This window comes from Carassius carassius, chromosome 1 (assembly GCF_963082965.1).
Source record: "Carassius carassius chromosome 1, fCarCar2.1, whole genome shotgun sequence".
Classification (NCBI taxonomy): domain Eukaryota; kingdom Metazoa; phylum Chordata; class Actinopteri; order Cypriniformes; family Cyprinidae; genus Carassius; species Carassius carassius.
In genome coordinates this window covers 47,927,476-47,945,335 of record NC_081755.1, presented here as the reverse complement: position 1 = coordinate 47,945,335, position 17,860 = coordinate 47,927,476, and the positions used below count along the sequence as shown (strand labels likewise).

The 17,860-nt window shown below is 37.9% G+C and overlaps 2 protein-coding genes across 4 annotated transcripts in view; both read right to left on the bottom strand.

Annotated features, from left to right (window-relative positions):
* LOC132153073 (myosin-9-like) overlaps positions 1-4,752 on the bottom strand; it is a 45,684-nt gene extending 40,932 nt beyond the window's left edge. For 2 of the 3 annotated variants that reach the window (XM_059562251.1, XM_059562260.1), the window contains exon 1: positions 4,529-4,751. The gene's annotated coding sequence lies outside the window, so the exon portion shown is untranslated. Of the gene's footprint in view, positions 1-4,528 lie in introns of all 3 variants that reach the window. The other variant, XM_059562269.1, reaches the window with a different exon arrangement.
* Positions 4,753-11,256: 6,504 nt separating this feature from the next.
* Positions 11,257-17,278, bottom strand: txn2 (thioredoxin 2). Its single transcript, XM_059562642.1, has 4 exons — positions 17,160-17,278; positions 12,822-13,060; positions 12,530-12,653; positions 11,257-11,673 (listed from the first exon to the last, which is right to left on the bottom strand). Exons 1-4 carry the CDS (start codon positions 17,160-17,162, stop codon positions 11,560-11,562), a joined length of 480 nt encoding a protein of 159 aa, XP_059418625.1. The 5' UTR covers positions 17,163-17,278; the 3' UTR covers positions 11,257-11,559.
* Between the last annotated feature and the right edge of the window lie 582 nt (positions 17,279-17,860).

Genomic DNA, 17,860 nt, shown 5'->3' with positions numbered 1-17,860 from the left:
CAATCACCAAAAGAATCAGTTCGGTTCAGACGCTCTGTGTGTGGGTCTGCTTCACGCTGATCACTCATGTGCAGTATCATCAGCTCCTCGGTTCTCGAATCGGACACGTCTGACAGAAACGGTTCTTGACTCGTGAACGAGTCAGTCTGTTGTTCGTTATCTGGCTCGGCTCGGTGTTCATCTTCAGTTCTCTCTTCACAGCAGTTCAGTCAGTGTACTGTTTGAGTAAATGAATTACTCCGGGATATTGGTTTGTTTGAACTCAGAGGGAGTGTCAGCCACATTAAAAAAGTTAACAGCTTAAGTCATTGTGGATTAATGTTTATTGGAGACGTGAACCGTTTAAAACGATTCAGTTCGATTTGGTGAACTGGTTCAAGAAGATCCGATGATCGAATGATTCGTTCGCGAACCGGATATCACAAACTGCTTTGTTTTGAACTCTCTCACAACAGACACGGAAGAGAAGACAATGCTGAATAAAGTCGTAGTTTTTGCTATTTTTGGACCAAAATGTATTTTCGATGCTTCAAAAAATTCTAACTGACCCTCTGATGTCACATGGACTACTTTGATGATGTTTTTCTTACCTTTCTGGACATGGACAGTAGACAGTACACACAGCTTCAATGGAGGGACTGAGAGCTCTCGGACTAAATCTAAAATATCTTAAACTGTGTCCCGAAGAAAGACGGAGGTCTCACGTGTTTGGAACAACATGAGGGTAAGTTATTAATGACATAATTTTGCAAATTGGGCGAACTAACCCTTGAAGATCATATAGTTCATATATAATGTATTTATGTGTATGCACACTGACTTACTGACAAGCTTAAGACAAAAGCATCCAACTATAGTCAACTCAAAAATACTCAGAACGGGATTTTCCTAGTGAAGACAGATTAGCTTATTCCTGTAACAGGAAGTGATATCATGTCCCTGGCAATGGGCCAATCAGCAGGAGGAATGAGTCTGCAGTGCATCATGATGCAGTCATGCAGTAAATCATGCGATAAGTGACACGGATGGAGAAGTACTGCAAACAATCAGGACACGGCTCTTATGTTTGTCTGGATATGAGCTCTCGTTTGCTCACTTCCTGTCATTGTTGAGCTCTCCTGCAGCACAGGTGCACTATGGGAAGAGCTGCTCTGCAGGATAGAAAACAGACCAAAAAAGGAGAAGAAGGATGAAGGGAACACTCCTGAATAATCACGTCCAAACGGCAGTGGAGTAAAAGTGAGGAACGGGCCGGAAAACACTTCCTGTTCATCTGATTCAGATGGGGAAAGAAAAAGATTCGAAAATCAAGACAAAAGTACAGGAAACTGAAACTGAAGGGATATTATAGGCTAAAAATGTCCATTCTGTTAGCATTTATTCACCCTCACGCCATTCCAAATTATACAGTAATACAAATTTGTAATAAATATTAAAATATATTAAATATGACTCTCTTGACACTGAATTCGTGCACCCCTGCCTCAAATGATCTCTGAAATAAATAAACAATAAACATTCAAAGAAAGAAAGCGACATGAAGGTGAATAAATGAGCGCTTTAATGAGCGCTCCGTCCCATAATGCACTGCGAATGATGTCATCACTCATAAAACAATGACATCCGTGCTCTAAGGTGGGAAACAAAGGGATTTAGACTTCCAGAGAAAGACGGGATGAGACGAGAGGAAACAGACGAATCCCGTCTGAGATCAGAGCGCGGCTGAATGACTTCACACGGATCCCAGACGCGATCATCAGACCTGAGCGTCACCTCATTCACAGGACATGCACTGGCACATCAAACCCTGCTTTACCCACGATGAGTGAATAAACAGCACTTGAAGCTGGATCCAGGGCTGCAGGTCCACACCTGTCGATCTCTCAGCGCTGTGCCTGTGGATTAACATCTATCCTCAAGCAGATCCCACAGCCTCCGCTCTCACAAAACAGTCATTACACACACGAGAGTCTCCTGAGGACAAAGATCACACACTACAGAGTTCAATGAAAAATAAAAAAATAATTATTTGCTTTCCACGTCTTTCTATCTATTCTTTTGTGTTCCACTTAAAGTCATTTATTAATAATATGTTTTTTTTTACTTCATTATTTTATTATATTAGCATTTTAAATAAATATTAATTTAACAATTTAACAAAATCCAAAAATACCTGTTTTTTTTATAATTAAATGTTTCATTTATATTCATTTCTTCATAAAACATAAAACTAATTTATACATTTGAGCCATGCAGAATCATTTAATTATTGTATTAATTATTATATTTAATACAATATATTTTATATGTACTATTATAACTGTATATGTTTATTGTATGCTATTTTTATTAAATAAATGTTGCAAATATATTTAATTCAGATATTATTCATTCAAAAGATATGATTTAAATTAAATATAAATAATAATGAATACACCAATAATTAAATATAATTAATTTCATTAATTAAATGTTATTAATAAATAAATGACTTCTTAAGTGGAACAAAAGAAGATTTTTCAGAGGAATGTCTCAGTGTTAATCATGTTTCTTATTCGAGTTTATTTTTCATATACATATAATATCAGATGTTACATATATGTTTATTGATCACTGGTGTTTATTATACTGCTGTCATGATGTTTTATAAAAGCAAGTAACTCTAAACCTCTTTACAGTGGTTTTACCATGATTTGCTTTAAGACACTGCACACGATTAAAATCACTGCAACGCGTGACTTTCTTCTTCTTCCTTCTTTGATATAAATGTAAAATTTCGACGTTTGAAGACTGAAACTGTGTTTTCTTGGAAAACTGCTCCAATAATCAATGTTTTGTTTTTTTTATTACAACTTTCATAAGTTTAGAAATAAATTTTTTCGCCATTATTTAGCATTTTGTAAACCGATTTTATTCCAAAATGCCATGACGGTCTGATGAAATCAAAACGAGATCATTCAGGCTCTGTGAGTTGCGAAATCGTTATTAAGAAGTCTGATGCGTTAGAAAGTCAAACTTATAAAGCTGCTGTAAACTAAGGCCCTGTCCACACAGAGACACGTTTCGCTGTATTCGCATACATTTTTTATAGTATTGGCATTTCGTCCACACAGATCCGCCGTTTTGGGAGAGTAAAACCAATATTTTTATGAATCCGGGTCCCAGAGTGGATAAATCTGAAAACACTGCCCTTGTGTTTTCATGTGGACAGCGAATCCATATATTTTCAGCCCACGTCTCGCTCCTAATCAGACACCGCTACGTCACGTAACAGCAACAACTAACATTAACACAGATTAAGAAATGTATAGTTCATGTTCGTTTGTATACCGCGCTCAAGGTTTATACGCATAGTCCAAGTCTGCCATTGCTTATGCCATGTTTTCTCACTGACACGCCCCCAACTAGGAAACTCTGGGCTCAAAGAGAAAAAAAATACCACTCATAATTATGACACTTAGTTTATGTTCAACTGTGGTTATGTAAACTTGGTCTTTGTGACGTGTCTTGGACTGTGCACAGGACAAATGCTGCAGAAAATCCCAACAATAAGCGGTGTGCTGGGATTAACAAACGAGAACAACTCAAACAAAACCCAGAATAAGACCAGCGTGTGCTTTTAATGGGTCACAGCGTCCTAGACACACACTCGCTTGCAGAAAACCAGGTCACACACACACACACACACACACACTGCCCAGGTGTCTACTGTGGATGTCTGAGACAGTGAAAGTGGTTGGTCTATGCTCACACACCGTTAATAGCTATATGAACATGTAGACACAAGTATAATGATGACCAACACACTCATATCGGTGTGACTGAGAGGTCACGTGGATCAGACAGACTTGTGTCGCGTGTGATTTTAAACCACAACAAATCACGATCAAATCAGACCTTGGCGCTGACGTCATCGCGCAAGTTAACTGTCAATAACTCGACTCCTAACATCCTGTTCACTTTCCTGTCATTGTGTACATAATCAGGTTATAAGACAAAGAGCTGAGCGCCTGGGATTTCTGAAAGTTCGCCAAACTGTTTCATAGAGCGTCATCTTGAAGTACAACACAAACTCATTTATTTTTTTTACTTACACAGCTGAGACATGGCTGCAACGGCGGCCACACGCCGAGGAACACGAGCTCGCGCAGCGCGCTCCCGGTCAACAATATGCGCGCTTTTAAAAGATGGACTAATCTAGGTTTCCTACAGCCTCTGATGAATGTTATGCAGTGGTAAAAAGCGGGTAAAGAAGCGCGAGCCCGGATGCCGGACTTTGGGAGCGCGCACGTGCTCCGCTTCACCCGGTTGAAGCGACTAGCTTGCAAGAACTCATTAAGAGGGACAGGAACAACGTTTACCTCTGTCCACTCTCTTGTCAATCTCGCGAATTCAGGTTTGTCCCAAAGCACGGGCGGAACCATTCACGCGCCTCTCGGCCCAGTCTAGCGCGAGCAATGACGTGATGAGCGCCGGCGAAACGTCACTGGTTCTGTAGTGAGTCGGACCGGTGGCGCGCGGCTTTTACCTGCTGATCAGATGCAGATGCAGACGCTCGGGGCTCGGCTTGTCTCAAACTCCAGGGACTCCGTGTGGATCCGTGTCGATGCGCTTCAGATTTCCCTTTTCAATCCACAGAAACTGCGCACTAGTCCGCTCCCTTCGCCTCGTTCTCTCTGTTCTCTCTCTTCTCTTTTTTTCTCTCCTTTCTTTCTCTTCCCTCCCTCTTCCACTCGGTGGTTGAACTCCGTCCTGCAGTAATGGTTCGGGGTGCGGTCCCGGTGGGGCGGAGTCTGCGCCGCACGTCACCGCCCATCGCCCCGACCCTCCGCCAATCACAGCCCGCTCTCTCTGCATTCCCAAGAGCCTCGGCCAATCACGAGCGATGTGTGGGCGTGTCGAAGCGGCAAAGTTCGCGTCACAGGCTGAACTTGAAATAGTTGGGCCGAGGGGTCTCGTATGTGTGTTTAATGTCAGAGGTATGTGCTGGTCTTGTGCTTTTGTGACCATATAAGTCGCCGGACCGTTCACACACACACACACACACACACACACACGGAATGTCTGGAATCAGGAAATTTCTTCACACTTTCTTTCAATAAATAATGGGTGTGTTGCCACGCATTCCACAATATTACGTTTATTTTTTATTTCCATTTAAATATTTGTTTAGATGGTTTATTTTACTACTTTAAAAGTTTATTTTAGTATAATCACAGACCTTCTGTATCTATCTATCTGTATGTCTGTCTGTCTATCTATCTATCTATCTATCTATCTATCTATCTATCTATCTATCTATCTATCTATCTATCTATCTATATCTTACTAATAATCTATCTTGGATTTGCATTTAATTATTTTATTATTGAAATACACTTTAATGCATACATCAATGCATTATGCATTTGATTGTTTATTAAATACTGGATATTTAAACTGGATTAACTGCTTCCTGCCCTCATTCAATGCATCACATGAAAAATCAAGATTAAAAACATGTAAACACGCAAAACCTGAACGGCTTCTGCACATCTTACTGTAGAAGAAGGTCTACAAAAATAAATGCACGCGGAAGCCTTGGCCATGTGTCTGTCCTATTTTATAGCATCAATATATTATTGCCACTTTATTATTTATACATAAATTCAAACAGAACATTAACTTAATATTTTTCGTGTGTAAATAGCTTGATTTAAAAAAAAAGTATATATGATAAATGACTAAATAAATGTAATACACACAAATGTGTGTGTGTGCTTTAGACGGTCACTGATTGTGACTCTCCGATCAAACACGCGTGAGCGCGCGCGCAGTGAGAGGCTGAGCGTCTCCGAGCTGCACGCTTGACTGAAGTATCCAAGGAATGCGGAATGATGATCCAGGGAAAACTGCTGAAAGACCTGCGGGAGTATTTTATCAGCGTGTAAGGAGCGTTTGTGGAAGCCTGCAGTGACCCTGAATCACCGAGAACTGTCCGCGCGGCGATGCGCCGGAAAAATCATTACACTGCTCTCAACGCTGATTGGGCAACTACAGGAATTTCAATTCAAACAGAGTCAAAGGTCTCTGAGTGAGCGAAGCCAGATGCAGTGAGACAGTCAGAGGGAGAGAGAGAGAGACAGATTACCAAATAAGGTCACTCAGATCTCTCTCTCTCCTCCTCCCGTGGGTTTGACCCGCTCGGCTCCTGCAGTGTGTCTGTGACGCCCGGTTTGGGTGTGCCCCGGCCGCTGGGTGTGTTCTCTATTATTGCACACAAACAGACTTTCTCTGTGAATGCCGGCCCTGCGGCCACCTCACCTTACATTAGAGAGTCTTTGAGAATTTATGTGTGAGTTTAAACCAGCCTAAATAAATGAGTGATCTGTGCCAGAATTGCTTACGCAACCCACCGCGTTGTTTCCCATGCATGATTCTTTCTCATGACTGATCTTCTGTCACGCGCGTTCCTGTGTGTGTTTGTCCTGAAATGGCTCCAAACAAAACCTCGGAATAATTAAAAACACCAGCATCAACCAAAGAGCACTTAAAGGGGACGCATCCCGTCCTCCTCCATCGAGCGCGCAGGAAGCGCGATAAGACGCTTTTTTACATGAATGTTCTCGAGAAGTTCCTTTTCTTGTGAGATTTGCTCTCCTCACAGCAGAAATACCCTCTGTTACAAATTACAGGCTGTTAAGGAAAGGAAAACCATCTGTTTGTGGCTGACCCAGTATCAGATTCAAAGCCAGTTTTAAATGACAAATAATGCATATGCAAATATATTTACTGTAAACACCAGCTGGGTCAGTGTTTCAGACACTCACACTTAGTCACAGCTATTAGATTTTACATAACAATTTAAAGATATATATCAAAAACTGCTTTTTTAAATAAATTTTATTAATTATAATCACCACAGACTTCAAACCCTAAATATGTATGAAAGCATAATTTAATTTATTTGTAGATAATTAGATGTGTTTATATAAAATTATATTGAGGAATGTATGATCATATTTACACTGATTTGCATAATAGAAAACTATAGAAAAGAATAATGTATTTATTTATTTAAATAAATGTGTGCATATTTGCATGACTAAATGAATGCATTTAAATTAGAATAAAAAAACAACATATATATTTTTTTATAATCTATAAAATAATAAATTTTACATACATTTTACAATTTTAATATTATTTTTAAATATTTCTGAATACTTCACTCTCAATGATGACATTATTTTTTGTAGGCCAACATGTTGCTGTTTAGCACTTCTGTCCTGATGTCAATGAGTTTCTTGAATGGGTTATTCATTACATGTCTGTTATAAGGTCTGGTTAACATTAGCTCAAGATGATATTTTCACTTTTACAAGATATTTCATTCATGTTAAAGGGGTCGTATGATGCGATTTAAATTTTTCCTTTCTCTTCGGAGTGTTACAAGCTGTTCGTGAATAAATAAGATCTCTAAAGTTGCAAAGACTAAAGTTTCAAACCCAAAGAGATATTCTTTATAAAAGTTAAAACTCGTCCATGCCCTCCTAAAACGCCTCGTTTAAACACGCCCCCACATGTCTACATCACTGTGTGGGAAGATTTGCATTACACACTGAAAAAAAAACTATTTAATTCATCCAATTAAAAAAAAAATAGGTTAATGATTCACATCTATATTTTTTTTAACTTAAGCCAATGAAAAAACTATTACTTTTATAATAAAAAACAATTACCATTTGTTCTGACTCACAGTCTTTCGACAAATTTCGACTGATAATTCAAATGCGAGTTTTGAGCAGTGTAGAGTAGAGCTAGTTTTTTTGTTGTTTCTCAGATCACAAATGCAGTCTTGAGATATTAGCTAATTGGTTAAAAACAAGATCTCATACTACAATTCCTTACAATCATCATCTAGAAATTTAATTAAACTGCATTTAAAGCAAGATGTTTTATATCAAATGAATGATGTTAAAGGGGTCGTCGGATGCGACATGCACTTTTACAAGTTGTTTGAACATAAATGTGTGTTGGCAGTGTGTGTACTGTACACAACAACCCTATTGATAACTTTCAGTCACGTGACCGTCTCGAAGACCTGGAGGGCAAAACATCCACAGAACTGCAGCACAAGATTATCAATTTTCCATCTGATTCACAGCCGCAAACATTTAGATCACCTCTCCAAAGAATCAAAGGTATGTGAACTAAATGCAAGTTTTGGCCATTTTTTATCCATATTAAGAACCATGGCAATACTTCAACCATTAAACAATGAGACAAATGTTGTAAAAACCCTTAAATTGTCTTAATAGCCTATTAAAAAAACAGTAATATTAAAAGATAACATTTAGTAAGCACTATATTAATGATGCATAGTTTACATAGGCAAGCAGATATGGAATATGAACACAATCTTTAGTGTTTTCCTAATAATGGTTTTCTATGGGAAACCATTTAATGTGAAACTATGCATTGTGTTTATATTCTACCTTCATCTGCTTGCCTCCGGGTTGTCATCCAAAATATCTTGAATTGTGTTCTGAAGATGAACAAAACTTTTACTGGTTTGGAGCAACATGGGGGTAAGTGATTAATGACAACATTTTCATTTTGGAGTGGAGTAACCCTTTAAAATTTAAAGCAGCATGCCACGAAATGCCTCGCTCTGAAAAGAGCTGTTTTTGACAGGGTCAAAAAATTTGTTTTTTACACAACCACTGAGAGATTTTAACCAAAGTATGTTATAGACTTTCATTAAGACCCTACAGAATCATATCAACTTGTGGAAAATGTGCATCCAATGACCCCTTTAACAAATTAATAGAATATCTAAAAATAAAAAACTTCAGGACAAGCTTGTTTATGCAATAATCCAAAAGCCAATGGAAAGTTCATATTGGGTTTTTGTGGAGTGAACCAGGGTAATGCCAACACATCCAGTGGGGCCCACACCGCAGTGCTCTGTTTGATTGGCTGTTGTTCATTACTGCTCTCTCACTACAGTGTGCACACTTGAGGACTTGTCAGTCAGCCAGATGTGTAACTACAAGTGTACTACGAAAGCATCTCAAAGGTCGCTTGGCTTCAGCCAAACATCTGGGGACAGCCGTCTTCCACAAACTATAGCTAAATCAATATACACATCCTTATCAATAGCATCTGAGGTATGAAGCCAAGCAAGAAACGCAAATAAGCACTTTTTCTGCTTTAAAGTCAAAGAGCTTGAGAAAAAGTCATTAAACATGAGCAAGGGGAAAGTGACGGAGTGTGAAAGAAACGCGGTGCTTGATCAGCGTGTCTCACTCTGTTTTGGCCTTATATGGTCACAGAGGACTGGAGAGAGAGAGAGAGAGAGAGAGAGAGAGAGAGAGAGAGAGACAGAGACAGAGAGAGGGGTGGAGGTGTGGTCTGTTGTTTCAGAGCAGAAGAGGTGTCGAGTTTCGTCATTCTTTCACCTTCTGCCCAGTTTAGTCGCAGGTCTCATAACCTAACAATGGTTCTTTCAGCAGCACATGCACTGGCCACCGCTGCTGGACGCTCTCCCAGTCCTCCAGCTCTAATGCAGACGGGTGTCAGTGACTCACCCAGAGCTTTCTACTGAAAAACATCAGCTTCATCAGAAGACGTGTGAGGACTTCAGTTCATCTCAGCTGTTTCACCCCAAAACCAAAGAATAAAAACAAGAGATCATGTTTTGCATATATGTAAGACAAATGTTGCCCTTGTTTGCGTTTAAAACTAAACCTTAAGAATTTTTATATTTCATTTAGTCTCACTTTAAGTACTAAAATAATAAAACTTTTTTAGGCATACTTTACAGACCAATTCTTTTAATAATTTAAAATGAAATCGGAATATAAAAACTAATCCAAAATATTAATAGAACCATCAGTACATGAGTTATGCTAAAACAGCTGTGATCGGAGAGGATGCGCTTGCGGCTGATGTGAGGCGATGATGTCATGCGCGGTCAGGGGATGGCGGGCTGTGATTGGTGGCTGGAGTTCTGCTGGATGACATCATGCGGCAGAGAAGAACCGCAGTGCAGGAGACGGAGGAGATGACGTCATGGCAGCGAACGAAACATCAGTCACTTCTAAAACGTCTGCTGTAATTACAGGGACACATGTTGCTTACCAAAGTTATATTCAGTCGGAATGAACGGCAGTTTATCTTCAGTAACTCTGGGCCTGGGTGAAACTTGAGGTCTGTATGCTTCAGTGTGTCACACAGCACAAGGTATTCTCTCTCAAAAGAGCAGGATTTTAGTGATATAAACGAGTCCTGCAGCCGCTGACACACTGTTATTAGGATCTCACGCGTCACTGCACTGCAATACACAAATGAGCGTCGTGTCTGAACGCGACCTGTTTGAGACACGCAGCTTTCTCTCTTGTCTTCATGACAGACGGCTCGGTGAATGAGCCCCACAGTGGATATTCAGGTTACTAATCATTTAGTTCAAAAGAGCCTCGGGCTGAACTAAAACAAGAGCCGCCTCTCTGGAGCTTCACACTGGAAATGAGATAAGGTCCAGGGTTTACACTAAAAATGAACCCGGGGTCCTCTAGGTGTTTTTTTTTAAACTAGTGCATCACTAGAAACACAAACCTTAAGGTTTTTTTAATTGCATTATTGCGCAGACACAACACAGCATTGTTGTAATAATTTGTCCTAAACACTAAACAAACTCAAGAGCGCCACGCGCTGTTTCCTGAGGGAACTTACATGGACTTTAAATTATTTTAAATGTTTGTTTTAGTTCAGCTAAATGGATTTTTTTAAGTTTAACATTTATTTAATGTAATTTGTTCAGTGGTTTTAGTTATATTTGCCCTGATTTACAGCTAATTATTAATATCTTTATATTATCCATTTTTAAAATTTGTTGCTGCTTTTGTGAAAATTGTTTGATGAGCAAAGCTCAAAAGAAATAGAAATCTATTGTAGCATTATAAATGTCTTTACTGTTGCTTTTGATCCCTTGAATGCATCCTTACTAAATAAAAGTGGTTTTTACTGCCTGAAACATGCATTTAAAACAAGAATACAACCCCAGAATATAATGCGAGTTAAATATAGTACAGTTGCTTTATTCATAATTTCATTGACTAGTTCATTATATTACAGTTTATATGAGTTAAAGTCTAAACAAAACCATCATCAATCCCACGCATCCTGCACAAAATTCACAGTCAGATCCAAAAAAAAGAAAAAGAAAACCGAACGGAAACGAAACGAACACACGGCGATCATCACATACTCTAACATTAGTAGGAGCGAGAGGGAGCGTACGAGGATCTGCGTCCTTCAGTTATCATCCAAAGCAAAGTACAGCAGCTACAGGATGTCCCAGAACACTTTACTACATTTATACCACTGTAAAAACATGATGCACTGCCACAAAACCTCTAAAAACACATAGCAACACACACACACAGTTCAGGAAAGCGGGAGAGATGGAGAAGCAAAGACGTTCCAGGAAGCAGTTGTCTGAGTCTGTAATTAAATGTGATGGAATTTCCAGCGGGAGGTGGGCGGGGCTAGAGGGGGCAGTGACTGACAGCTTCACTATCCAATCAGCTTCTCCACAAAAGAATCCAGCTGGTCTTCGTCTTTGATGCCCACGAACTGGTCAATGACATCACCGCCGCGCATGGCGATCACCGTGGGAACTGCTGACACCTACAGCACATCAGGAACAATCAGCATCCCAGAATGATGTACGAGTAATTCCCGGTCAATAATCAGAAACATCCGACGGCTGAAAAGTGTTACTTTAGGATCATTGAGATGCTATTTTTATTAATAGCCTTGAGTTTTGTTTATTTGTATATTTTCATTTTTAGTTTTTAGTTTTAGAAATTATTGAGTTTTTTATATCTACGTTTAGTAGTAGTTATTTTAATACTAGTTAAACTAAATGGAAATGAGAAGCGTTGCCTTGATGAAAACCTGAAATAAAATTTTGTATTTCAGTGTATTTTTATTATATTTGCAATGCATTTATTCAGATTTTATTTCTTTGGTCTCTGAGAGAGACAGTGTTATGTTTAGAATAATTTTTCTATATTTTTCATTTTAAGTTTGGTTTAAGTTTTAGTGATCTTGCCGTGTGATTCACTTCTGTTATTATTTCCAGTTCCATGCAATGATTCAAATGCATTGAAGATGAAAATGAATGTGATGACTGAGCTCATGATACACCTCGGCCTCACTGATGCGTATTTTAAACATCTAGGAATTTGAATGAGCTTTTAATTTGATATTTTTTAGTTTCATTTTGGTTCAGTTTATTGCAATGCTGTTATGTGCTTTTTTAATTTTTGTTAGTTTTAGGCATTTTAAAGTATTACCATTTAGCTTTATTTTTATTTCAGTTTTAGGTTTTCTTTATTTCCCATAATTTGAGTGCAATCCCCCACCATACCAAATGAAAAAAGCCCACAACCTTCAGGTTAAACATAATTCTAATTTCCATCTAGTTCAGGGTTTTATTAATATATCTAGTTTTAGTTCAGGTAGGAGGCCTGTGTCGTACCCCGTACTCGATGGCGAGGTCTGTGTGTTCATCGATGTCCACTTTAGCCATAGTGACTCGACCCTTCTGTTTGGCGATGGCCTTCTCCAGCCGCGGGCCGAGGATTTTACAGGGGCCGCACCACCTTCAACACAAACACACGGCAGAAGAGAACAGCACATCAAATCTAACTTCATACGCCTTCACACGCTTCCTAATCTATCAGTCAGACGACAGAGGAAATGGAGCGGGCTGTGTGTTGATCATGTTTAGATGAATCTGTGATTGACTACTGATCGCTGACTGTACGTACTGCGCGTGGAAGTCGATGAGGACGGGCAGCTGGCTGTTGATGACTCTCTCGGTGAAGTCGTCGTGGTCCTGCACGTTGAAGGACACGCTCCTGCAGGAGGACAGAGGGAGGAGGCGCGGGAACGAGAGGAACGGCTGCGGCGCATTCAGACCAGAGGAGCACGAGACGCCGGGCGGCACACGCTGCAAACCTCTGACTGAAACACCACAAACCCTCCGAACCAGGAGCCTGAACGCCATCTGACATGGCAGAGAGACACGGTTAACACAGTACACACCAGCAGCAGAGAGGAGGAGGCTCATTTTAATACATTCTCGCCTTCTTCCTGTGCAGCTTATTTATAATGAATCAGATATATGCTTGACATGTGCATAAATATCATGCAATTACTCTCATTTCATTATATTATTGACTCCATCAAAATATATTAACACTTTCAATAATATTAAAGGAATACTACACCTAAAAATAAAAATTTATACAGAGATTTCTGACAAATGTATTTTTAAAAGCACAAATAATAATAATAAATACAACTGAATTGACTTGTTATATTTATATTTCCTATTTTATATATATATATATAGGGGTGTAACGGTACGCAAAAATCACGGTTCGGTACGTACCTCGGTTTTAAAGTAACGGTTCGGTTCATTTTCGGTACAATAAGGGAAAGAAATGCAAACATTAAAATGCAGGTTGTTTATTACTATACACTTTTTTTTTTTTACAATTTGTTTATAAAGAATAAGAAATAAAATACTGCTGCAAAGTTCTCCACTAAATAAAATACTCTCAGTCTCAAACCAATATCATATAATAAAATATAATTTAAAATATAAATAACTATGATTACTGTGCAGCATTACCAATCCCAGCTTGTAGGCCTGCTCATATTTAATATATATATATAACTTTTCCAAAGTGTAAAGTGCAGCATCAACAGTTTCAGTTTTTAGACCTGCTCAGATTTCATTATTGCGTTGGACCGATCGGAGTTAAGAGCAAAGGTCTGTTTAAATGCCGACAGTGATGTACACTCGCGTGATGCCTTTTGAAAACCTTAGGCCGGTGACACACTGGCATATTGCACCTGTCAAACATAGTCTATTTTGTCGTCAATACTGTTGACGGTGTCCTTTATCAGTAGGCTTTATATTTATGCTCAACATGAAGTATAGATATTGTTGTCGTGAAGACAAGATCCTGGTCTGTCGGCGGTCTCCCTCTATGTCACCTACAGCAGCAGCAGCGCGTCAGGCACAATTCTGGTGTGTAAAGACACCGAAGACATGAAGCAGCCGTCACGCAACTGACACGCAGCAGAAACACCACGCTCACGCCACGCAGCCAGTGTGTCACCGGCCTTAAAATCAGCTGCAGGGCGGGATTTGCGCCACTTAACCCTCTGGAGTCTAAGGGTATTTTTGGGGCCTGGAGAAGTTTTGCAATGCCCTGACATTTGTGCTTTTTTCAGTTTCTTATAAACATCTAAATGGGTAAAGTCTAATCTCACTGTAATCAGCACAAACTGGGCTGTAATAATATGTGAAATGCATGTATGTACAAGATTGTGTTTTTGAGAAAAAAAATATTATGCGTGGTAAGTGAAAAACTAAAAATGTTAAAACACTTGAATAAGGCAAAAAAAACACATAAAGAACAATGGTTCCCGGGATTTTTGAGAACTGGAGCTTGTAGCCTAGAATTTTTCTTTCTAAATGATGTGAAAATCATCTTGTTTACTCACTTACAGAAAACAATATATTGATTTAAATTTTCTAAGACACTTTTTGTTGGTAAAAGTCATATGCGAGTAGGCGTCAACTATCATGAATATCATTGTGATTTACACCTGAGAAGACAAAGGCCTGCATAAAGAGCTGCATAATGAGCTGCATAATGAGTCTTTCAGTCATCTGTGCCACTGAGAGGGAGGAGTTACAAGAAAGAATGTGAGGACAAAATAAATCTATATAATTTTATGTTTGTAGTTTATTAAGAATATATTTAATTATCCCACAACATAATTTAATATCCACTTGGGGGAGCAGTTAAACAGTTTATCAGGAACAATCAAAGCTGACTTTCAAACAAATTGTTTGGCATCCTTACTCCAGTCACACAATCCTTCAGAAATCCTTTTAACAATCTTATTTTCTACAACAACAAAAAAATATTGTTATTATTATTATTATTATTAATGTTGAAAAGAGCTGAGAATATTTTTCAGGTTTTTTAGGGGAAATAAATTGAAAGAAAAGCATCGTTTTTTCCATTTGTTACAGTTATCTATTTGTTACATTTATATTATTTACATCAAGCTTTTGAAGGGTATAGTATTGTATATTGTTATTGAAACTTCATAATGTTTCACTTGGTTATACATTTAGTCAGGAATTATAGTTTGGAAAAAGTATTTGGAAAAAGTCTAAATAGTACAATGTTTACACGTTATGTGAAAACTAGTACAAGTATATAAATAAATAAAAAGAGACTTACTCATGTTTATGATCTCTGCTGAATAAAGGGCTGCATTCTTTTTTTCTGAGGAAATCCATTTCTCAAATCCTCAACCACATGACATCTTTTTGTGGTGATTTATGTCTTATTCCTCTCATTGCGAAGCAAACAGTAAAATAAAAACTTGAAAAACAGTCTGGCTGCTTTTTCTTCTGTTATGGGCGTATTCAAGTCGCGCGCTTCAGTTTGAATCTGAATAGCGCGTTCAGCGCGGGGGCGTGGTCACATTAGATATAATGAAGGGAGACATGAAAAACTGACATCGCGTTGTTTTCATATGGATTACTTTATCAAAGAATATTGGTTTTCGGCGGCACTTGTTTAGTTTAAAAATAGACATGTCAAGCTTTCTATAGATATCTCTCTCATGTATTTTCGTTGAGTATTCACGGAGTTACAGTTCATTTAAATGACGTGTTTGTAAAAGAAGATCAGCGCAGAAAAAGGCTGCAGACAGCGCACCTTGTTTGTTATCTTTATTTTATAAGTGCACAAAGTTTTGTTGTTACTATGTCTGTATCCAAAAAAAAGTAGACCCTTTACAGATTCGATTGATGTATTGCTCTTATCTGTACGATTAAAACTGAAAGTGTAATTTAAGTTCTTTTCGGGGTTATCAGGAGAAAATGACTCAAAACGCGTATCCGCGTTAATCGACTCGAAAGTTTGTTTGGAAACACGAAAATGTAGCTATGTTCCGCAAACAAAATATTGCATTTGGTCATTCAGTACACACGTGCACCGTACCGAAAGCCCTGTACCGAAACGGTCCGGTACAAATACACGTACCGTTACACCCCTAATATATATATATATAGTATATATATAATTTATTTGTAATTATTATATGTTATATGCATTTTATTATAATTATATTCTATTTTTATATTTATACTTATTTTAATTTTTTATAAACATTTACTCTCTCTATATATAATATTTAAAACAATTTTCTGCATATTCTATTATAATGAGCATACAATACTTTAAAAATCATATTTATGCTAGACATGAGCATAAATATCATGCAATTACTCTCATTTCATAATATTATTTACTCCATCAAAATATATTTCCCCTTTAATATTAAAGAAATACTACCCCTAAAAATAAATACTGTATGACAGACAATTTTATTTGTAAAAGTAAAAAATAAATAATAATAAATAAAACTGAATGAATTACCATCACTGTTTATATTCTCTCTCTCTTTCTACATATATAATTTATGTGTAACTATTATATTCTATATGCGTTTTATTAATACTACTTTTTATATGTATACTTGTTTTCATGTTTTTATAAACATTTACTCTCTCTATATATAATGTTTAAAACAATTTTCTACATATTCTTTAATAATAATCATGCATTTACTTTTTAAAAATCTGATATGGTGTTTAAAAGTACAACACATTTTGTGGCGCAACTAATTTGATTGAATTTGCATATTGCTTCATACATAATCTGGATTCAGCGTGTTTTGCACAAATTTAACAGTGATTATTCTCACGGTGTTCAGTGTATAAAGCATGCATCTGGTTAGAGACAGTCTCCGAGTCTCTGTAGAGTCGTCTCTCGTCGCGTGTGTTCGTGTGTCTGTGGTTTCTCGTGTTTTATTCGCGGGTGTGTGTAAATCTGTGTGATTTTTAACCTCCACTTGACTTTGAGCTTTATGACGCGTTACGCGTGTGTTTACAACAAATCTAGTGCGATTTTGAATGTATATGTAACGCGTCACACCGGAATATTTCAGCTTCGATGTTGTTTTATCGATTTAATGCTAGATATGAGACAAAATAAACTCTCTCTTACCATGAGCTCTGAGTCCTCTGGTCACACGGACCGCTGACGCACTTCCCCTCACGAGGACTTGCTGATGCGTCACAGCGACACGCGCGGCGCGGAGACGAACTTCTTCTTCTTCGGTTTTACGGCGGGTAGCACCAAAGTTAGGTGCATTATCGCCACCTATTGTATTGGAGTGTGAACCAGAGTTTACCCTTTCATAATGTGAGGACACAAAAAAAAAAAAAAAAAAAATACCCGCGTTTTTTCTAAATTCTCTTAATCAGCCCATAAGTAAATATCGTTTTAAGATTTAGGTTATCCCCTCCCATCTTTCGAAGTTCGTTTTTCATTGTTTCTCGTTCATTATTATATTTTTGACAAACACAAATAACATGCTCTACTGATTCCGCCATTTCACAGTGCTCACATAATCCTGTAGGATGTGTATTTATTATTTTTAAGGTTTTATTCAGCATAGTATGCCCAACCCTTAATCTTGTTAAAATATTTTCCTCTTTGGTGTTTCGTTTAGTTATTCTCACTACTCCTACTTCTTGTTGTATTTCATAAAGTTGACGTCCTGTATTTCCTGTTTCCCATTTATGTTGCCACTCCTTAGTAGTATATGCTTTGATTACTGCTTTTGCTTCATGTTTACTAAGTGAGATATTCATGATTTCCTCACTTTCCAATGCCTGTTTTTCTAATCCATCTACCTTTTCATT

Excerpts from the sequence above, each read along its gene's own strand:
- txn2 (XM_059562642.1), bottom strand. Across the intron at positions 12,654-12,821 it reads CTCATCGACTTCCACGCGCA|GTGGTGCGGCCCCTGTAAAA; the intron begins GTACGTACAGTC and ends TTTGTGTTGAAG. Across the intron at positions 11,674-12,529 it reads ACCTCGCCATCGAGTACGGG|GTGTCAGCAGTTCCCACGGT; the intron begins GTACGACACAGG and ends GATGTGCTGTAG.